The sequence below is a fragment of the Solanum stenotomum genome, chromosome 8 (genome assembly GCF_019186545.1).
Source record: "Solanum stenotomum isolate F172 chromosome 8, ASM1918654v1, whole genome shotgun sequence".
NCBI classification, from domain to species: Eukaryota; Viridiplantae; Streptophyta; class Magnoliopsida; order Solanales; family Solanaceae; genus Solanum; species Solanum stenotomum.
Genome location: NC_064289.1, coordinates 5,861,222 through 5,884,426, shown reverse-complemented (window position 1 = coordinate 5,884,426; position 23,205 = coordinate 5,861,222). Strand labels below are relative to the sequence as shown.

General features: G+C 33.3%; 5 protein-coding genes across 6 annotated transcripts in view; 2 read left to right on the top strand and 3 right to left on the bottom strand.

Annotated features, from left to right (window-relative positions):
• On the bottom strand, positions 1-1,838 carry LOC125873665 (CASP-like protein 1F1). The gene is made up of 3 exons (XM_049554547.1): positions 1,596-1,838; positions 1,396-1,519; positions 1-395 (listed from the first exon to the last, which is right to left on the bottom strand). Exons 1-3 carry the CDS (start codon positions 1,784-1,786, stop codon positions 174-176), a joined length of 537 nt encoding a protein of 178 aa, XP_049410504.1. The 5' UTR covers positions 1,787-1,838; the 3' UTR covers positions 1-173.
• A 3,027-nt stretch (positions 1,839-4,865) lies between these two features.
• On the top strand, positions 4,866-9,121 carry LOC125874283 (ubiquitin-conjugating enzyme E2 27). The gene is made up of 5 exons (XM_049555136.1): positions 4,866-5,123; positions 6,231-6,279; positions 8,080-8,239; positions 8,379-8,468; positions 8,646-9,121. The coding sequence occupies exons 1-5, from the start codon at positions 4,946-4,948 to the stop codon at positions 8,751-8,753; spliced, it is 585 nt and encodes a 194-aa protein (XP_049411093.1). The 5' UTR covers positions 4,866-4,945; the 3' UTR covers positions 8,754-9,121.
• An 844-nt stretch (positions 9,122-9,965) lies between these two features.
• LOC125874018 (pyruvate dehydrogenase E1 component subunit beta-1, mitochondrial-like) lies at positions 9,966-17,448 on the bottom strand. 2 transcript variants are annotated; one of them, XM_049554824.1, is made up of 15 exons: positions 17,334-17,448; positions 17,019-17,100; positions 16,869-16,931; positions 16,693-16,773; positions 16,340-16,366; positions 16,172-16,234; positions 15,989-16,075; positions 15,003-15,128; positions 13,470-13,603; positions 13,310-13,382; positions 13,163-13,228; positions 12,530-12,568; positions 12,309-12,433; positions 12,061-12,175; positions 9,966-10,288 (listed from the first exon to the last, which is right to left on the bottom strand). In XM_049554824.1, exons 2-15 carry the CDS (start codon positions 17,067-17,069, stop codon positions 10,235-10,237), a joined length of 1,104 nt encoding a protein of 367 aa, XP_049410781.1. In that variant the 5' UTR covers positions 17,070-17,100; positions 17,334-17,448; the 3' UTR covers positions 9,966-10,234. The 2 variants fall into 2 exon arrangements, with proteins under 2 accessions (XP_049410781.1, XP_049410782.1); XM_049554825.1 differs by having other exon boundaries at positions 17,203-17,341.
• Positions 17,449-19,858: 2,410 nt separating this feature from the next.
• LOC125873049 (uncharacterized) lies at positions 19,859-20,635 on the bottom strand. Its single transcript, XM_049553901.1, has 2 exons — positions 20,084-20,635; positions 19,859-19,998 (listed from the first exon to the last, which is right to left on the bottom strand). Exons 1-2 carry the CDS (start codon positions 20,574-20,576, stop codon positions 19,925-19,927), a joined length of 567 nt encoding a protein of 188 aa, XP_049409858.1. The 5' UTR covers positions 20,577-20,635; the 3' UTR covers positions 19,859-19,924.
• A 761-nt stretch (positions 20,636-21,396) lies between these two features.
• The window catches only part of LOC125873050 (mitochondrial import inner membrane translocase subunit TIM8), a 2,413-nt gene continuing 604 nt past the window's right edge, over positions 21,397-23,205 (top strand). The window contains exon 1 of the mRNA XM_049553903.1: positions 21,397-21,540. Within this exon, the coding sequence (XP_049409860.1) occupies positions 21,493-21,540 (48 nt within the window). The 5' untranslated portion in view covers positions 21,397-21,492. The remainder of the gene's footprint in view (positions 21,541-23,205) is intronic.

Below are 23,205 nucleotides of genomic sequence, written 5' to 3'. Positions count from 1 at the left end.
ACAAACTAAAAGATTGATATATCAGTAAATATGTTGTACACAGTAGAGCCAAAAACTAACATACAACGCACGCGCATTTGGCCTGAGGAAGCCCTTAATGAATACCCTTGCATCATTGTTCTTTTGTTTCAACTTCTGATATGTATCGTTAAGAAAATGATATTTCTGAAATGTTAAACTTGGATCTGTCTGGATTGATTTGCTGAGATAATGGTGAGGCAAAGGTAGAAAAACACAGCAAAGTAGGAAAGCATGACACTATTTGTTACTTTGTGACAGAATTTGTCAACATGTTCACAAATGGGCATCCATCCTGAGTGCATCTCTCCATATTTCCCCACATATCCAACTGCTGTTGCTGCTGCACATCCAGCTAGCAGCACTGCCATCACAATCTGTGCTCACCACAAAATTCCAACATTCACATTACTGCTTCAAATTTTATACTAATAGAAATAGTGTATAATGCAAATGTCTGGTTTATACATGATTTTGAGTTTAGTGTAACTATTACTCATTCCGGTGCCACATAAATTGGGATAGGTGTAAGCAGAATTTTACAATCTCCTATTATGTGAGCTAAATATAACTACAGATAACTATTCATAAATTATGTGATTAATAACCTAAAAATAAGAAAGGTTATATTTCATTGATATTTGATAGTGTGAAATTTTTTTACAATGTCAAGGCGGCAATCCAAAGACTTGGTGTTTAAGTGGTCCTAAAGGGCCCAACAGGAAAGGTCATGCATTCATACTAGCTAGCACCATTTATTCCAACGTCTACCACTTTTAAGTCTCTAGCTTCTAATTTTCATTTTTTAACGATGACAATAACTGATACAGGAAAAGGTGTGTGAAAGCTAGCTTACCCGTACACATCAAGATTCATCAGTATCCCAACATAATAATTATATATAACTTGAGAAATGCATTGTAAGTGAGTGTAGGATTAAGCCTCATCATAAGAATAGAACCAAATGAAGAGACAGCACGACAATCAATGCCTCTTACATGACATAACAAACTTATATACTATGGACAAATAAATATTGTATGAAATTCTAGGATGGGGAAAGAAAGGTATTGGAAAATATTGAGTGATAAAAAAAAGGTATTATTTCCAGACCCTCAATATGTTACTTGACTCGAGGTGTATCAAAAAAACCTCTCCACCTTCACAAGGTAGGGGTGTACGGTATGCGTATACGGGTACACACCACCTCCTCAGACCCTATTAGTGGGACTACACTGAGTATGTTATTATTGTTGTAGTACGATTTCAAGACAAGTTGCTCAGACTCTTTTGAAAGTATAGGTGCATCAACATTTATGGAGAATACGAGCACCTTCATAACAAATCAATTACAATAAAGGTAAAAGTTGTACATACCAAATCATGAAGGAACATGTAAAAGGAATTCTTTGGAACAAGACCTTTATGTCCTAAAACAGAGGCAAGAAACAGAGACAAAACAGAGAAGGCACATCCAATCATATTTGCAAAAGCAAAAAACCTGCACACAGAACCACACTAAAATTCAGAACTTTCAATAAAAAAAACACAAATATTTGCTTTAGATTTTCATTTACTTGAAAGCTGAAGAATAACTATAGCGTGCATCCATCTCAAGGCCAAATATAGTAACAGTCTGTTTGCTGGTTAAAATAATCCAAGTAGACGCCAACGTGAATATTGTAGCCAAAATTCTCAACAAAATCTGTGTTCCCAACAAATATTTGTAAGGTTTCAGTGGTGAACTTTGCATATTTTTGGGCTCCATTTTTTGGGATCTCAAGAAAACATAAAAGAAAAACAAGAAGTGAATGAATGAGTAGAAGTTGGTGGTTCTATTTATAGATGGAAAACAAAAAATGTATTTGAGTGCTAAAAGTACTGTTGGGTAAAGAAAATGACATTTCAAATTGTCATAATTTGTTCTCTATACTATAAAAATACTAGCCTTCACTTATGGTAGGTAGCTACTAATGACTGATCATTTTTTGTGTCAATATTATGAAAATTAGCCTTAGATTAAGTGGAAACGAGTTTCACATGACTTCCTCTTTACTGAAATACTTTACCTAACTAAATTATTATGATTCGAATCATAATATCACGAGTTTGCATCTCATGATGATTGATCGACTTCTTTAGTATCCCGCTAGCTCCGCCCCTGACTCCTTCACCTCGGAATACATCAAATTACAAAACCAAAAAATAAGTTGTGATAATGGTGTTATGTTTTGTAACATTTTTTCTTCCTATATTACCCCTTCTAACCACCTCACTGACATTCAAAATAAAGACTGGTTATAATTTCATTCACGTCTGTGTCTGCCCTTACTCAGATCGACAAAGACATAAGTGAAATGCAGTCAAATTGTAAGTTCTTTTTTGCTTAAAAATAATGAAAAAACAAACAAGTATGGAGAAGATAGTAAATTAATGTGTGTTCATTAATGAAAATAAAATGGCAAAAGGAGTCAAAATTGACGACCAAAAAGTTGTGGTCGATGTTGTACGGATTGATAACATATTTTTGGTTACCTAATTAGCTGCGCAATTTTGACAGAAAAATCACAACTATTATTAACACTAGAAAGGTGCTAGCAAAAAGCATTTTCACTTAAACTACTCATGAACAAGGTGAACGAAAGGTTCATGTAGTTCAATAGGAATTAGGATAGATACGATTCATCTATGTTGAAATTAGTGATCTCAGATTTGAGCTTGAAAATTTTTTCTTAAGCAAATCCTTTCAAACGTAAAGTTGAATTAATTCGATCAATAAATTTTAAAAATTACATAATCATAAATAATTAGTAGTTAAAATGAACTGAACACGAGGTAAATATTCATTCACGTAGGTTGGTGAGGGAAGACCAAAGTTTGAATTTAAGGAAAAAATAAATAAAAGTAGTTCAACAATCTCTATGTGGGAGATGAAATGTCTCATTAGAATCTTTTCATCAAGTAACATTTCAATATCACATAGTTGTATTATACTGTACTTAAGATCATGCATTGTATATAATTTTAGTGAACATTTTAATACATTATTTGTATCTTTAATTGAATAAAATTATGCCAACAATTATTAGCATTAGCACCAATATATATGTGTCCGTAGGGGTGAGTGCTATTACGCTATATATTTCCTTGAGTTTAATTTCATAAAGGTGTAAAAATAATTCACATTATATTTAAACAACAATTATAGGTAGACTTTATGGTAAACATCAATAATAATTAAAAAAATATAATATGTGATAAATATCACATGTCAAACTACATTGATTAAAAAAAAAATCTAAAAATCTACTTATAAAATTCAAGATCATACTATTTATTTTATGCAAAAGGGGTTTGTCCATCAATTATTTTATAAAACCCGCTATCATCTACCTATAGGTATTCAACCGATATGTATTCAGTACCTCATATTTTCTCTTTTCTCTTGGTGGCTTATTGGTCACTCTGTTACTTAAATATATTATTAAAAAAGTTTATCCTCTAAAAAAATAGGCATCTATGAAAAGAATTACTCCTTATATTTTCTTGTTGAAATTTGAATTCATTTTTTTAAAAAATAAATTTATTAATAGTAACAATTAGGCCACACATATATGCTTTAATAGGGGTGTTCACGGGTTGGTTTGAATCGGTTATTGGTCAAAATCAAAACCAAATAAACTTAATCGGTTTTAAAATTATCAAAACCAAACCAAACCAAATATAATATACATTTACCGGTTTGGTGGTTATCGGTTTCGGTTTGGTTTAGTTCGGTTATTCGGTTATTAACCATACACAAAAATAAAAGAAACAATCCATTCAAAATGTGAAAAAAGTGACAACAATCCATTCAAAACAAAAAATAGTTAGAATGCCTTAAATTACCGAACTTTCGATCACTGAATTTACTATCAATAAAACTTTAAAATTCACTATATTGGCCTAGAAGGAAGAGACAATAACATTTTCAGTCCCACAAAGAATTGTCATAAACTCTCATATTATATGAAATCGATAAGATAAATGTTTTCGCCTTTGGCATTCTTGCTTTCAATAAGTTAAGTATAAAGAAATTTTAATGAAAACATATATAAGATCTTTAAAATTATTTATAAAAATAATATATTAAGTATGTATATTAATAAAATATATGTATATAATTCATCGGTTCGGTTTGGTTATTTCTTCAATTTTTTTGAATAAAACCATAACCAAACCAAATACTTCTGGTTTTCAAAAATCTAAAATCAAACCCAAATAAAATCAGTTTAATTTGATTTTTCAATTTGAATTGATTTTTATCCAAACCGTGAACACCCCTATATACTTACCTTCTATGTAGAAAAAGTTAAAAAGAACAAAAGGTACATTTTTAATAAAGGCAAAAAAAAAAAGAGTAAAAAAACAAGTGGAATATTCTTTTTCCCAAGTTGAAGTCTATTACAAGTAAAAAAAAAAAAAACACATCAAACTTGAAGTCCGTTAAAGGCAATAGGTATAAATTGAATCAATTATTTTTTATTTTTTTCATTCAATTTCATATTGAAGCCTCAAATTAAATTTGGATTGCCATTAGAGAACCCATTTGGGGGTGAGGCTCCCAAAAGAATTTTTTCCATAATATATCAAGAGTTTGAACTCGAAATCTCTTATTAAGGGTGAAAGTAATCTCACCGCTACACCACGATCCAAGTTTACGGAGTAATATTTAAGGGGCATTATTGGACTAAAAAAACTAAACAATGGGCATTTTTGTTCTATTTTCAATAGTTTCGGACTGTCTTTGACCCTTTTGCCCTCTCTTTTATTTATCAAAATCTCATTCACTTTACTCCATTGCTTCTCAGCCCATCTTCCAACAAAAAGCACTGGCGACTTTTGCATAAACCAAACTTGGAATCAAATTGGAAGAGAGAAAAAAAAAATGGTGGACTTGGCTAGGGTTCAAAAGGAGCTCCATGAATGTAACAGAGATGTTCAGGTTTCTGGAATTAATGTTACCCTTAAAGGTGACAGTCTCACTCACTTGATTGGTACAATCCCTGGTCCTGTTGGTACTCCTTATGAAGGCGGTACTTTCAAGATCGATATCACTCTTACTGGTAAACCCTCGCCAATCGCTTCTTAATCTATTTTTTAAAATCGTTTTACAATTATAGGATGCATATAAAAGGGGATTTTTATTCTTATACGAATTTTGAAGGTGTGTTTTGTGTTTTTTTTGGGGGTTCTAGGGTTTTGAATTTGGATTAGTGTATCAATAAATGGGGGTGTGTTATTGAGTCTTTATTAGGTAAAAAATGAATCTTTTTCAGTTAGTGTGGCATATGAAAGAATTACGGATAGATTTTGTTTATTTGTTTAATTTGTTGTGTATGGGAAGGGTTTCAATGTCATTGTCACAGTGAACAGCCATTTTAACTCAAATGTACTTTCAATTATACCCATAATGGCACAATATTTAAGAAGAAGAAATCAAATCTGCTTTTATTTAAAACTATATACCTTGTATTTATTGTTTTCCTTAATGGGCGAAAAAAGAGCTTAAATGAGTATATAGACCTGAATGGAGATGGGTTGGAGCACTGTTTATTGTTATTATTTTGACATATTAATTGTATACCTCTGGTGTTTTCTTAATTTACAACAGTTTTTGTATGGGTTATTTCTGCTGTTTTGATAATGTCAAGTGTTGATCCTCATATTTCAAAGCTGTTCTTTGTTATCAAATATGCATAACCCAAAGGGTCTTCCGACTGTTGGTACTGAAATATTTACCTCCTATTACTGGCTTCCTTGCATGAATCATTTTGAAAACAAACTTGTATAGGTATTGAATACTAGGTGAAAGTCCGCTTACTCACATTGTTGGTGACATCTGAAAATCATCTTGAGTGCTTGATGGTAGGTAAAAAACATGACAAGGTAAAAGGGCCGAGGTTTCCTCGTGTCTGTAGAAAAGAAAATGTACTTTCTGGAGGAGCTCAATCTTATTTTGATAAGGAAGATAGTCTAGGCAGAAAATTCCAGCACTATCGTTATGTTGTTTATGAATACAACTATTACCATTTTTGAAAAAGGCTATTTTCACCCCTTAACTTGTCATGAATTTTCAGTCAGACACTTGAAATGGGGAGCCCCCTAAAGTTTGTTAGCAGTAACTCTGTTTTTATGTATGCCTCCTAAATCAAGAAGCTTTGTCTTTGCAGATGGTTACCCATTTGAGCCTCCAAAAATGAAATTCGCCACAAAAGTTTGGTATGAGAAAACATACATGCTCTGTCATCTGTTTCTATTCTTTCTTCTCCTTTGTGGTAACTGAAGCAATACCTGTACAACATTTCATACATTGAACTGCTAACTTAGATTGTAATAGGAAGGAATAAACAAGTTGCAGATAACCTGCTGAATTGTTAATGATTGCAACTATGGTACCGTCTCTTGTATAATATTGACAACTAATAATTTCCTTACTTTACACTTTTCTATAGTAGACTCAAGTGATGTAGTCAGACATCAGAGCATTTACATTACTTGATAATTTAGAATCATCCAGTATAAATTTAAGTTGTGGGAGGTTGGTGAGCGGGGGGTGATGAAAGGATTCTAGAACCAAAATATTCCTTCTATAAACTGAGGTTTATAATCATTTCTTAAATGCTCAAAAGTTATTTAACAGGAGTTCCATTTTTGAGTTCTAAACTCGTTATGCATCTGTGTCTGCAAAGTATAATTGTGTCTCTCAGCTTAAACAGTGTTAAAATGGACTTCCTCCGCAATTTGATTAAGTCTAGCATACTCTTTATTCTTTTCTTTTTTACCAAGAAATCCTTCTGGTGCCAACCCCTAGGATCAACCGTAGCCTTCAAAACACGGGAACAATAGGCCCGCTTGTCTATCCTTCTCCACTTAAAGACCAAGCTTAGTTATTATGGTGAAAGGCTTGAACTTGTAACCAAAGTCACATTTCACCCTTTGCACTTGACCTAGCCCTATCCTTTTATTCTAACCTCCGGTGTACTCTTTAACTTTAAGCTTAGATTCTTCACACTATTGTTACTTGTTCTATACGTATAATTGAAGAAGTTTTCCTGTTTAACATCAGCAAGTTGTCCTACCTTCCCACCCCACCCCACCCAAATAAATAAATAAATGAAATCTTTACTTGAATATGCTCTGATGAAAACATGTTTAATGCTAGGCTAGCTTCCTCTAGGTGGGCTTGAGTATGCCACTTAACCAAGTTTTCAATTTCATCAAATAGGTTCAATAGGTAATCTTTTCACTGTTAAACTGTAATTTAATCACAAGACTTAAGTCAATCTTTAGCATCACCACTCATCAGAGGTGAGAAACCCACTTGCACGTACTTGGCATTGCCTTGGTGTGTTCAGTGTTGCTACTGTTACATCCTAAAATAGTTTCTCAAGGAACCACAAGCATGACATTATCGTCATCTCTTATGTTTTTTAAGTGCCCCACACATTCTCCACGCATATGCAATTAATAGCTAGTTTCAGATGGCCACCTAATATATCATAGGAACTCCTCTATTTTACTTCCTTAATATTAAAGACACTAACAGAGCACTGAGATCATCATGGTCATTTCACTGGAGCTTAAACATAAAACTTTCTCACATCTATCATTCAACCTGTATTTTCACCATAGAATTGATAGCCACAGATACCCCATCACACTGTACACAGCCTCTGCTCCCCGGACGTACACACCAACCACCAAAATCACGAGCAATTTGCCACCCGAGGTTGTGGCTAGTGGTCAATGAAGTGGGTTGACAACCATGAGATCTTAGGTTCAAATCCCGTGAAATTAACCGAGGTGTCAAGCTGGCTATGACACCACAGTTATCACACCAAAAGAGAGTACGAGCAATGTAAAACAACTGTCTCTTACATAGGCCTTGAACACACCACACTGTATCCAATTGAAGTGTCAAAGCAGCCCCTTTAATGTATATGATAAAGGTCTTTTTTCCTGTTCCCTTTTAGTGAAATTATGATTCAAGTGCTTTTATGTATTAAATTCCCTTTGAAGGCATCCCAACATAAGTAGTCAAAGTGGAGCAATATGCTTAGACATCCTGAAGGACCAGTGGAGCCCAGCGCTAACTCTCAAGACAGCTCTCCTTTCTATACAAGCATTACTTTCTGCTCCTGAACCTGATGATCCACAAGATGCAGTTGTTGCACAACAGGTGCTTCATACATACAGTATTATCCCCCCCCCCCCNCTCCCTCCCCTCCCTTTGAATCTTGACCTTATTTGTGTCCTGCATCCCTTCTTCCTTCACAAACTTTCTTTTCTGCTGATCACTCTACTTCTTGCTGTTGCAGTATCTTAGAGACCATCAGACCTTTGTCGGCACAGCTCGTTACTGGACTGAAACTTTTGCTAAAACATCCACACTTGCCGCAGATGAGAAGGTGTGCAATTCTTACATGCTTTTGTTTCCTCTTTTAGTTTTAGTTTCTGCTGGCTACTTACAGTAGACAGAAAATTTTTGTTAAGTCGTGGGTAGATATTGTATTTTCTGCGGTTCTTTCAAGATCTATTTACAGCGTCCAAATATGCCTACTGAATGAGTGCAATTAATCCCCCAGATACAAAAGCTTGTGGAAATGGGCTTTCCTGAAGCTCAAGTTAGGAGTACTTTGGAAGCAAATGGTTGGGATGAAAACATGGCTCTTGAAAAGCTGTTGTCCAGCTAGAACCCTTCTACTGCAACTCATATGTTGATAAGACAATTATAGCCTTCCAGCAAAACCTGATGACCAGAATAGAGTCACTCGGTTATACTGTTGCTTGGCAATCTTGTTTCCGTCTCCTTTATGGTTTGCTGTTGACATAGCTTCACATCCTGTGAAGATTCTGATGTCATTTTTACAATATCAAGCAAATTGCATATGAAACATGGGGAGGAAGTGGACTTTCCGGGTGAAATGTTATTTAAATAGTTCAGCCTAAACTTCCCTAATGCTGTCTTCTTTTGTAAATTTATTCTGCTAAATTACTGTATTACATTCTTGCTCATAACCTCTTATTCTCTGAAACTTAGAACTGCATTACATACTTCTTACAGTTTTTTTTTCTATTTAAATTCTACTATCTATCATCTTGAATCACCTTTGACTGCTTGTATTTTAGGAGCTGGCTCCCTCTCAAGGTGAAGAAATCAAGTTAATGTACCCTAAGCTAATTTTTCAAAGAGATATTTCCCACTAAACTTTAATTAAACTTAACTTGAAAAGCCTAGAATGTGTGAAAATTCTAAGTATACTATTTCATTTAGAGTCCGTTTGGATTGACTTAAAAAAGATAGCTTTTAAGTCAAACTGAAATAACTTTTAAATCGAAAAATAAAAAATAGGGGGAGACCTACTTTTGGTTTCTGACTTATTTTAAGTAATTTTTTACCTTGTCAAATACTTCATAACTTATTTTAAGTCATTTTTGACATATTTTAAGTTATTTTTTATGTTTGTCAAACACTTCCAGAAGTCAAAAACTGATTTAAAAGTAGGTTTGACCAACTTTTAAGTCAATTCAAACGGGCTCTTAGTCTCTGGAAGAACTAACCTTGTTTGGTAAATTGTTACAGTGTTTAGTTAGATTGAATTAGCAGTAGTGGAAGAAAATACTTAAGTTACTTTACATAGTTCAAAGTAAGTAATTTCAACAGATTTTAAAACTTTAAACTAGAAAGTATAATAATTTAAAATAGAAGTACTAAACTACTTTAAGAAGATATATTGCATATCACTTGTCTAAAAAGCAAATAAATAGGAGCCATGTTGCTTATCCACCTAGAGTTGGTGTTCCCTTGAACATTTTATAGCAACAACTGCAGTTACGAGATAATTGGACGAAGAAGAAACTTTAATCATTGGCACAACAGTTTGATAATTCCCTGAACGCATGTATTCTCTTGTAACAACATTTTCTTGAACGTATCACCAAAAAAGGAAAGAAGCTGTAAATATTATTTTCTACAAGAACTATTTCCTCGTGTGGCTGAAGAATCTGGCAGCAGATTTCATTCGTTAGTTTACCAGTTTGGCTGGTTTTACAGTCAATTAAACTTTCCAGAAGGCGGATAAAGAATTGATATCCACAAAAAGAAGTTAAGTGCTTTGGATCAATCAAGACCTTGTTGGACCAAGTCTAAGCAGCAGCAGCCATTGGAACTGATTTATTTACTTGATCGGTAACAAACCCTCTTTACTGCACGAACAATGTCTTCTACCTGTATCAGAAAACTCAAACACATCATGAATGTGTTCATATGAAGGAAAACATGGAACATCTAGTTTCAAATGCAATTCAACAATAAAATATGGGAAGAAGTATTCTCCATTGTTCTATTCAGGTATTAACTCTTTATACCTTCAAGTTTCATGCACATTATTTGTGTATTTGCATGGACATGATATATGACTTTAAGATAATCATACTAAAACTCCGGTAACTTGTTCCAACTACTCTCCAATTTTTTTCTCCTAGACTGATATACCGGAGACACATTGCACTATTCCATTGGTCAATCAATTAATCAACAATGTCTCAATTTCCAAAGTTTAGTTAAGATCAAGAATACAAACATTTGTATTCATTCAGCTCTATGCTGATCAATTTCATACCAATACTAAATAATGTCTTCTAAAGTAAAGAGGTTCTTTAAATCTAACTATTGTCCCTGCACGAACAGACAAGTCTGTACCCAATCTAAGAAAAATCCTGCCAAACACTGACCCAGTTTAAGCATAATAAAAACAAGTAAATTTTATTTCCAATGATCTGCCTTATATGGATCTTTTGATTCCATTATATTCTTAACCAAATCCATATTTATTCTAAGAAATTATGTCTTTTGACATAACTTCCTCCATATGATTTTAAGTTTACCTCTTCTTCTTTCTATAACTATCAATCATTGGAGTACCTCACCTACAGACGGGTACACATATTAGAGGTCCAAGTAGGACAAGATCAAACTATCTCAGGAGTTCTCTCTTTTTTCTTTTAATCAAGTAAAGTGAGGTGTGCTTCATTAATTTACATCCATGGGATGCTGATAATACCAGCAGCTGAGCAAAAATATCAGCTCCTGTTCATGGTTTGTTTGATGACTTGATCTCTAAATATAATCAAGTGGCTAACAAAATAAATGAAGTTTAGACCAACAGAAAGGTCACTAAACATCTATCCTCGGGCATTCCCTCATTTTATCCTGTGTGTGTGATACTTGCACCCTATGTAGGATGTCATCATTGTTTATCATGTCCAATCTTGTATAACCACCTATTCATCTTATCATCTGCATTTCTACAACACTATCTCGTGGATATGCTGTGCCTATACATTTACTCTCATATAACATGGTTCATGGACAACCTTTTTGTAGAACTTGCACATTTCATTATTCGGCAAATAGTCAGAATTTACCCAGACCTTGGACCACTGAATACTTGCCTATCCAAGAGATGTCATTCTTGGATGTTCAGACCCTAATTCAACATGATATAATCATCTACAGACACCGGAGAGTTCCAAGCTCAACGACATGTGGATCATTTTTTTTCATCCAGTTAATTTCTATACATATCATTTTATCACAACAACCATACTTATGTTACATGGACTTATTTATGATAGGTCTCCGATATATGTGTGTAAATATCTGACCCTGATACCATTCTCAAAAAAAAAAATCTGGCCCTGATATGACCGGTTCTTTTTTCTAATTTTTAGTGTATTTTCAAGATTCTTGAAATACCCATGCAATACATGCGTTTGAGTTTCAACACAAGTACATCAAGACAGGGGAGATGAAGGATTCTACAAAATATAAGGTCATAACTAGAATCAAACCAAAATTTATGAACTATTTTTTTTTTTGAAACAGGTAACATCTAAAATTTATGAACTATTAAAGACATAAAAAAACCACCAGTTTATGATTAAATAAAATATAAAAGCCGAATTGCTGACAACCAAAGAAAATCTTTGACTACAGACCTGGGGAACAGCCAGTCTTTCAAGATTTGCAGCGTATGGCATAGGAACATCAGCACCTGTTATCCTCTCAATCGGTGCATCAAGATACTCAAAGCTCTCCTCAACCACAGATGCACTAGTAAGATTAGGAAAATGCAATCCGGTAAGTTTCATTGATATCAAAGGAAGTTTACCTTGGTGAACAAACGAACAAAAACAAAATAACAAAGCAGCTCAAGTTTGTTCTAAGACTGTTAGAAGAGAGTAACCAGATTTCAGCGCCAACACCATGTTGTGGAAATCCTTCCTCAACAGTTACAAGTCTGTTGGTTTTCCTCACAGATGCATTAATAGCAGGTCTATCAAGTGGTCGGATCGAGCACAGATTTATAACCTGATTACAGAAGAGAAATGAGAAGTGAAAAGCAGGAACTTTTTTGTGCTTACCAGTATAAAAGCAAAACTATATATGAACTCTCAGGAGTCATACCTCAGCACTAATTCCTTCCTTGGCAAGAATTTCAGCAGCCTATAAAAGTTCAGATGTCATTATGCATAGAATTACACAAGTTGTATGAGACTATTCTTTGTATATTAAGGGGTTGTGCACTAGGATTTAAGACTTCAGCAATTACGAATCAACAATCGTTTTTGAAAGAGGATCAACACTTACTAATTTAACACAATTCAATGCCCAACATGTAATTTTACTCTTCCAAAAATAGTTTTTAACACAAATCAAGACACAAAATATAAAGCTAGCTGCTAAAAGCCAGTCAAATTCGAGCCATTAATCACACTTCAAATCTGAACGTTGTCAAATAATTCATGACTTGTGATAATAGTCCTAAATCCATCAAGCAAAAAAAATAATCTTAAATTCAGATAAAATTGCTATTAGGTGTAGATATCCTTCTACTGTCACGTGCTTCATTGGTTGGAAACAATTCTGTTAATTGATATACTCCGATTCAATAAACACTAATCACCCATTTTATATTTCATCTGGATTCAATAACCGTTTTTGTATAAGCAGAGAAACCATCAAAAGTTTGTCACGGAGGATGATGCTGGAATTCATGCAGAAATGGTTCAAACACTGCTAAGGAAAACTATGACAAACCTTGAGAGCATAGCCAACCATCTTTGAGAAGGCAGTGATTGTCACATCCTTCCCTTCGCGTTCTATCTGTCAATGTTTGGAAAGTAAGGAATAATAGCCCATAAGATAATACAGAAAAAACAATGAAATATACATGGATGAACTTACCTTAGCTTTTCCGATGGGGAGAGAGAAACTAGAATCAAGAGCTTCAGCGGAAATAGGGAAAGACTCACCGTATCTGCGTCATGAAAATCAAGTCATGAGGATACATTTTAAGGATAAATAAAGAAAACAACATTTTGAATAATTAAACCCGTAAACTCACAGCAATTCATTTTCCAGAAACACGACAGGATCAGGATCCCTGATAGCAGCTTTGAGCAAGCCACGAGCATCTTCGGAAGAGTACGGAGCTAGTACCTTTAATCCTGGACATGCACCATACCATGCCGCATAGCACTGCAAAAATATTAAAAGAAAGGACCATGGAACTTTATCCAATAAAAAACTTGCAATACACGTGTGCGGTGTACGCACACATACACACATTGAGAGCTGGAACTTGAAGATAACATCAATGTCAACTAATAACGGACTGAAACAACCCAATAAATTTAAAAGATATGCAAATGGATGCTATTGGACTGAAACTAAAAGTTCATGAGATACATTGACAAAGACAATTTGATTCTACATTCCTCCCTCCTTTCTTTGACCTGCATTGAAATCTTCTTTTATCTCAGGTTTTTCGTTAGAGCACTCCGAAAAGAAGGGGCAAAGGCGAAAAAGCTTTCCTTTCACAAAAAAGTATCAAAAGAATAAAAAAACTTTTATTATCAAAGAAGAAGTCCTTTCCTTCATCAAAATTATGTTCCCTTCCATCAACAAGATGAGCAATATTTCCACCCATAAAACAATGAACGTCATGAATAAAATTTAAAAACATGTACATTTGAAATTCTAACACTGCATAAAAATAGGAGAATTAGGCGCGCAACTTAAAAACCATGCAAGACTCAAGAATCAATGCAACTGAGTTGCAAAATGCAAAAGTTAATCATAGTGACTGGCGCAAGTCTTTAGTGCAAATACTGTTTCTAATTATCTTTCACGAAATGGCCCTAATTTTCTTTTAGCCACTGCCCTGATAATTCCCAAGAAAAAAATGACCCTTGTTATTCTTCACGGCTCTTAGAATTATTTATTCAGCCAAAGTTCATCAAACAGAAAAGATCTCGGCGGTATTCACAGACCTCTACTTATTTTATAAGTTTTTTAAAGACTAATTTTACAAGCAATGTTGCTATATCAATCACTTAGATGGATAACAACCCTAAAAATTAACCTTTCCAGCATCGGGTACGGTACCAAACTATCTGTAGATGACTAGATATATTCAGAACGTTCAGCATGCAGCAGGAAAGTGGTCTGATCAGAATACAAAACACCCTTACTCACATCTAGTGCCACACCAGTCACCAATCCATTAGCCAAGTTAGCTTGGAAATAGTTAAAAGCCATCTCCCTGTCTACTAATATACCCATACCATGTTCCATCTATATAAGATTATTAACTAAAGCCAACAACTTAAAAAAAATCCATACAAAACCAGAAAGCAGAATATCAAAAAAATCTAGAGTAACAGTTCTGTGTAATTTTGCTATTTGGCTCCAGTTAAGAATCAACTCCATTAGTGAGTGTGGCTAGCACATCATTACTACCAACCTCAAAGAAAGACATAAGATCAAATGTAGAACTGTTAAATAATATAAACAGTGTAGCTTAATTCGACTACACTTGAAGGAAACCCAACACCAGCAAACCGCAGCACACCACATTTTCAGGTCATAAGCATACCTGAGAGTGTTGGGCACCGACACCAGCTGCAGCACCATTAGGACCCCTGAAAACAATGGGCACAGATATCTGACCAGCAGACATGTAGTTTGACTTTGCAGCAGAATTGATAATATGGTCAATTGCCTGCAAAAAGTTAGGTATAATATATTATGCATGTGCACACGGTTAAAATTGCATAAAGCCTCGGCCTCAAGAAATCTTGTCAACATAACACGGTCTACATAAAACATGCTTAGTGAGAACCCACCACCAATGTGCTTGTCGCATTTGCATACAGGAGATGTCATTGTTCGCAGAAGGGGGATGAATAGGATGCAGATGCAAAGTTGGTCAGGGAGATAACGGTTGGAGGAATATATTTTTCTATCTGCAGGGGAAACAAGCTCCGCACACAGTTGGCCTCTACATAGTTGATCAATAGCCATTTACAGTCCCCACCTATAATCTATTTCCTAGTTTACATTGAGGACAGGGGGAGTTGACACTACTTCAGAAACAAAGCACCTGTCCTACAGGCTGTTGTTAATTTTAGATCATGATTTCTAGGAGTATTAAGTGTATAACACAAATTTAAGCATGGAAGTGATCTCATCTACATTTTGTTACTTGATTTCTAGTGACTGAAGTAGAAGCTGCACCCTCCCCCCCTCCTCCGAGATCTCTTGGTATTGTGTTTGCATTTAATTCAATCAGCTCATTTCCAGAAGACAAGGAAAACATCAAGTTACTCCATGTTATAAATATTAACCAGATTCCAAAACAATCATACACGATCAAAATTGTTTGCATGTTTTGCTTAAGTCGTCATTCTTAGCACGACCTTATTAATGGGTACTCTGAACTCATTCATACATAAAATACATACGGGAATTGTTCAATGACATTGGCAGATGATATTCACATAATGTTCAAGGTAAGAACAAATAGATCAACAAATATTAAGAAGATTAGACAAGAAGTCTTCGTGAGATCAGAAGTTCAACCTGCATGGAAAAGTTGAATGTCATGAATTCGATTACGGGCCTTAGACCATGGTAAGCTGCGCCAACTCCAATTCCAGTAAATCCAGCCTAGGAAAGAACAAAAAATGGTTTAAGCATTTTATTATGTATGTTCAGGAAAGAAAGGAGAAGCAGCAGTTTCATGATTGGAGCACAAGGAGCAACCTCAGTAATTGGTGTATCGATAACCCTTTGCGGACCATATTTTGTCAGAAGCCCCTTTGTAATCTGAAAAAAAAAAAAAAACTCACACTTAAGTAAATGATTCTCATTGCAAAGAGTGCCAATAATAATGTAAGACTTGAAAAAATTGTGAAAAGAACCATTTCTAACCTTATAGGCACCCTGGTACTCACCAACCTGAGCAAACATAACAGAGATTAAGATTTTTTTCCTTTATGACTAATGTAAAATAACACAGATCAAGATTAAATGAAAAACATTAGTAGTGACAGATATCTGCAGCAACAATAACAACAAAACAGCCACCTTAGCAACAACAACTATGCCTCAATCCCAAACTAGTTAGGGTTGCTACTATTTGCAACAACAACACATTACAACAGGACAACCATGCCTCAAACCAAACTATCATGGTTGACAATATGAATCCTCTATCATTATCTGGGCCTTTTTTACAGGTAAAATTACACTTTCACAATTTTAAACAAAAACTTTGATTGTACCTCTTCCCCCATAACGAAGACCTTAGGATCCGCAGACATTTCTTCATCTAGAGCTGAATTTAGTGCGTCACGCACTGTCATCTACAAAGAGATCAAATTACTCCACTATCAACATCAGTAAACATCAACCAAATATATAGACCAACAAAGTCAGATAGGAAAAACAAAAAAATCACCTCTTTAACTGCGGAAGAGTAAGTTCTAGATGCAAATACTCTACTTCCCACCAAGAACTTGTTCTGTAATCGTAAATCCAAATTCACCATTTAAATACACAAAATCCACCTCAAAAATAAATAAATTAAAAAACTGTAACTTATTCTCACCAAATCAGAAATCCTTCTATTGGCCATTGTTCGACCTATAATTCCAGACATGTCTGGTCCTTGTTAGCTAAAATTCAAAATCCTAATAATAAACACAAAATATATAAGTCAAATCTGCTTGAGGAAAAGCAGATGCAACATACATTGATCAATGAATACATCTACAGGTAATAGAAGTAGATACCAATAATCTCAACAGATCACGAAAACTCGATCTGGAAATTAACTATTACTGCTAATTATTACAGTTGTTGTTAGGTGTTTGGTGGTGGCAGACTCTGAGAAAAGTGGAGAAAGTTCTATTTTCCTGTTTACCTTGTTAATGGCGGACGATTATAGGACTCCGAGAGCAAAAGCTGTACTCCGACCCCTCTCCCTTTGAAGGACAAAATTGCCCGATAATATTGTCCACGGAATATATATGTCTGCTACCAATGAATATGAATATTTAATCAATTAACACTTTCTTTGGTCTTTTGGATTATCCCTAAATATTGTTTCATAATGTATTCTATCATTTTGTAAAGGTAACGTTTGTATAGATTAATTTATAAATAGTATTTTTCATTGCTATATAATATCATCTATTAATAATTTGAAGAATATTATTACAAGAAGAGTTAGTGTGTCAATAGGCTACTAATATAAAATGTAGGATAAGAGATAAAATGAAAATATTAAAATAAATAAAGATAAAATAAGAAAGTTATTGACGTAATTACTACATAAAATGAAATATTTTATCTTTATCTAACAGATGAATTTGACAATACAATATAATAAAATTTAAATAACAATTCGAATAAATATTATATTTAAACTAACAATATAAATACTCTCTAATCTAGTGGAAAAATATGTAACAATTTTCTTAAACTTTGAACTATGAACCACTTAATATGGACTAGAGAAAGCATGTAACAACAATTCTATCAAGTTATTAATAGTTTAACTGATTGGCTATTGCACTTTCATCTTATTGACGAAGATTTTATTCCCCTCCTTCTCTCTTTATGTTTAATTATTTTTAAGAGAAAGAAGAATATTTAACCATTATCCTCTTATTAAAGTCCCTTTTCATATTCCTTTTTTTTTTCCTTCTTGTTTTAGGGCTCTTGGGACTTCTGAAGGGTTACCATTGGACATGTATATATGTAGCATTGACTTAAAAATTTAATTTCTTTTTCCTATTATGTTATTACATTATTTTCAAATCCATTTTTTAAAAAAGAGTGACCAGGATAACACACTATTACTAGTATAGTCAAATACCCCTACCTTCTTCTCATGAAAAAACGAAGAAACATAATTTCTACAACTAGATGCTAGCTGGCAATAATTAATCCAAACATTTTCTATTTATACCACTAATCTTAACGTAAAACAACTTATTTGTATCGTATGTTTATATTAAAATAATATAGTTTACTATAATTAAGTGATTTAGTGAAGTAAAAATATATATTATTAATCATGGTTTAATGAAATATTTGCAAGTTGGGTGATAACATGGGCAATGACAAAGCATTGCAAAAACCGTAAGAAGACATAAATATAGGTGGAATAATTATAGTACAATATATTTGAGTGATCATATATATATATATATACACGTAAAATAATTTTGTATATTTGGAATAGCTTAGATATAGTCCTACATAATACTATATGATAGGTGGCCGAGAAGTCCAATGGTACGTCCATGAATAAAATTGTAGCGTTATACGATTTAAGTATAAATATTCATACATATACATTATATGAATTTTGTATATTTGGTTTAGCTTAGATAGCCCTACGTACATAAATTATATGAAAAAATATTATGCACATTGAACGTTCCAGCTAAACCAAGTAGAAATATATATACATCAACAAAATGTATTGAAGAACTTTTAATTTACAAATAAATTCAATAATATGTTCTATTGAACGTTGTTACACTTATATATACATATCTCAAATTCACGATACATGAAGCCTTAAAGAACCTTCTATTATAATTATTTCATATAGAGTCAAAAGAGGAGAAATAGAATGCGCAAGAGAACAAACAAAACAAAGCAATGTGTAGAGGTGTTTTAATAATTCCCCTTCGCATGCCATATAATATATGATCAAGATTCAAGAAGCTACTTTATGATGATAATGATGATCAGTGGATCGAGTTGAAGAGTTAGACGATGATCGAACATTCAACAAGTTCTTTGGTAGCACTTTTCTAAAAGTACTTCTCTTTCGTATTTCTTTCTTCTCCTCCTTCCCCACCGACGATTCCGACTCCGACTCTGATTCCTGTATCAAATTGTCAATCTTATAAGTTCAATATTATACTCCATTCAAATGTACGTGACACCATTTTAATTTTCAAAATTTTCTTTGACCGTATATGCATTTTAAATATTTTGGATTGTTCAGTATTATACTTCTAGTATTTTTTTACGTGATTTCAAAATTTATAAGAAGTTTCACTGTAAAAAATTGAACGATGCAATATAGATGGAAACAAAAACGATGTATAAATGGATAGACGTTGCTACCACTTCTAATTAATAAGCAATTTTAACGTCTCTACATAACATATAGTAATAACAAGTCATGCAAGAAAGTATTCGAAACGAGAAAGATAATTTGATAGATTTGTGTATATATATAACTTCTCCATTTTAATCTTTATCAATGCACCATCTTATGATGGAAAGATAAAAATGTTTTACATCTTTTGAAGAAAAAAAGAATTGGCAAAAAAATAAAGAAGGAAAAGAATATTCATAATTGATAATATTATTGAACAAAGAAAATTTATACATATCCATTTCCTTTTTAGCTATGAATTTTTTGGCTAATTAGCTTTTTCTCTAAAAGAAAAAAAAAACAATGCAAAAGAACATAACTAATTGTGAAAATCACATGCACACCTTTGTTGATGATATGGTAGTTGCAACTGGGGTAACGTCCTTCAAGCCCACCTTATTATAACCTTCACACATTATAACACAATTATTATGTTATCGATCAAGAGCCATCATAAAATTAATCAATTTTTTATTAGTACATACACATACCGTCATTAATCTTCTTTGTTTCAACATCCTTATCGGTAAAATAAACCCTAAAACTCGGTGAACCAGGGAAAGCATTACCATCCTCCTCACCAACATGAACCTTTTTAATCGCCCTTTGATCATCATCGTCATGACCATCATCCTCCTCCTCGGCCTCATCTTCATGTAGTAGTCTACCCTTTTCATCATTTTTTTCCGCTTCCTCAACCATTGTCCTTATTTTCGCGACCCTTTTTTCATCATTGTCTTCTTTATATGCCTTGGGTGCGACATAGTTCAAATCAACATCACATTTTAGAGCAGAAATGGAAAGTCTGTCATCATTTTCAGGCATTAACAACATTGGTTGTGTTTTTGGAGGGATATTGCATTTGTTTGATTGTTTCTTTCTAGTAGGGAAATTTGGGAGAATTGATCTATTAGGTGTGGCGATGCCATTGGCATCTATCTTGGAAACGCCACAACCCATTCTAAGAAGTCTGTAAAATGGCATTTCAATTCCTTCCAAAAATAAGGAATTGAAAGGCAAGGCCTCAATGAATGGGAAAAGAAAGAATCTAATAAAGGTGAAAGTAAAATTTAAATTATCCCTCTCCATTGAATATACAACCAACATTTTCATAACATGTGTAATTTTATTCTATACATATAGTTAAATTAGTTATGTTAGGATATATATGCATTTTTTTATAATATGACTCAATTGTAGATATATATCCTTCTTTGCTTGATAAGAGGAGTATATTATTTACTTTGCTATGTGATTTTAATTTTTATATGCCGACAATATATATCCTGCCTATATTGTTTTAATGAATATAGTGTTTCATCATAGATTGTATTGTTCTCCGTCTTTACATAATGTTACATATTCATAATTTGAATAATAAACCCTCACAAGAAAAGTAGGATACAAAGTAGAGGTATTATGTAAAAGTAAGGTAATTGATAAAATATAATTATTAAATAATAAGTAAAGACAACATAAGAAGAAAATATTAAGGTAATCACATCAAATCGATCGTTATATAAAATGAGTATTTTCGTCGTTACCTAATAATAAATTTAAACAATATAATATAATTTAAGTAACAATTAAAATAAATATTGTATTCAAACTAACAATATAATACAATACAATAGGTAACAACCAAAATCAATTTTGTCAAAATATACTTTTTAAATGACTTCTTTCTTATTTGACATGGGACTCGAGATGGGCCATCAACTTACGGACTTAATGGGCTTAGAAGTCTAAAACTTGTTAAACTTATGGGCCGATCCAATACAACTATTTAACTATTTAATATTAGTTCATCTTCTAGTTTAGGGTTTATGCAAAAAGTTCAAATCGATAAAACTTCCGTCTAATCGGAAAAAGTCACTAGATTTGCTCCGTCAAAGTTTCTATGGATCCTTCAGCTCTTAAGTCACCAGAATTGCAGCATTTTCTCAATGTGAGTTTTTCAGATTCGATAGATTGTATTTTTCTGTTTATACACACTCATGCAAGCACATTTTACTAATCCATTCGGCATTCGATTTTGTTCTGGACGATTACTTGAGCTGCTTTAGTCAAATAGTTTAAAATGGAACAGTGCTCAATAATGCTTCATTTGAATTTCTGTTATTATTGATCTGGTTAGTTGAGAAACTGGTTCCTATTGTTTTTCTCCTTGGCTTAGATTCATAAAGTCTAATTTTTGTGAGAGAAGATAAGGCAATCACCTGGAATAACCCTCCAACACGAGGTAGTACTATAGAATAAAGGGGAACCAAAATTTGACACAGTTAAGTTTGTGATTTTGATCCCACTTTTGCTTTTGAGTAAAGCATTAAGGAGACTGGAAAAACTGTATATGCTGCAAATTCCTGTAAGGAATGAAACTAGAATCACTTAAAAGTTTCTATGAAGCTGTTTGAATAAATTTGCAGCTTATAAAACCAGTAAAAAGTTCATTTTTTTGGGTTCAATTTTGTTATGAAGCTCCTTGAATGAATTTACAGCTCTTAAACTAGTGAGAAGATAACTTTTGAGCTCATTTATCTTTATCACTGTTTGATCTTACTCAAGCTACATGAAAAGTGTAGTATTTGCTAGTTACCTTTTTGCTTGCGGGATGGCTGATTATGTCCCAAGTCTTGTGCCATCAATCTACCAGGAAGGCACTCAGTGAAGGTCATCTACAAGAAACTTGTATACCATCTTGGAAAAATCATGATTCGTTAAAGTTGATCTTAACTCATTATTTTTGGATTTTACTTTAAATGCTTAATGAAGTAGTCTCTGATTTTCTTTTCACCAGAATCTATAAGCTGAAGTTAATTCTTGTGCTGCAATATTTTGAGGCCTATTGGACACAACATACTAGTAAAATAGGATCTTAGTCATGTGTTGCCTCAAGAATTTGTTTTTTTTCTCCGAATAACAGTTTATTTCAAAGCTTCTCCAGTTACTTCTAAACATTTTTTTCCTCGTAACTTCAGTAAATATGTAATGAAATACACACATATCTGTTAACCATTCCCTGCCTCTTCACAAAAATACATATTTGTGAGGATCATTCTGATCTTGTTCATTGCCTTTTCCTTTTTCTCCATATTAGGCTAAGAGGTTCAGTGCTTTGGAATCTTAAGCTACTTGAGTGCAGAATCTTGTATCCCTAGTGTATAAAAATAATACCCAATAGAGTGTATTAGTAATGCATGTATTAGTTATGCATAGATTATTTCTTATGCATTGTTTGGTTTGATGTATTAAAAATAGTATGCATTGTATAAAAATATTTATTTACAAAAGTATCCTTCACAATTATGGTGGAAAAGATGTAAAAGTACTTTTGAGAGGTAATTGGGTTTTTAACCATATTAATGTATGTATTAAATCCTTTGCATTACTAATACCTAGAAATCTATGGTATTAGTAATACACTACTCAATACACAATAAGCATTAGTTATACATAGCATGAAAAAATGCACCAAACAAGGGATTACTAATACATATAATTAAAGCATGCATTATTTTTGCTAATACACTACCAAACGCCCCCTTATAGTATTAGAATGGATATTACATGACTTGGAATTGCGTGCTGACTTGATTTGATTAAGTCCCCCCCC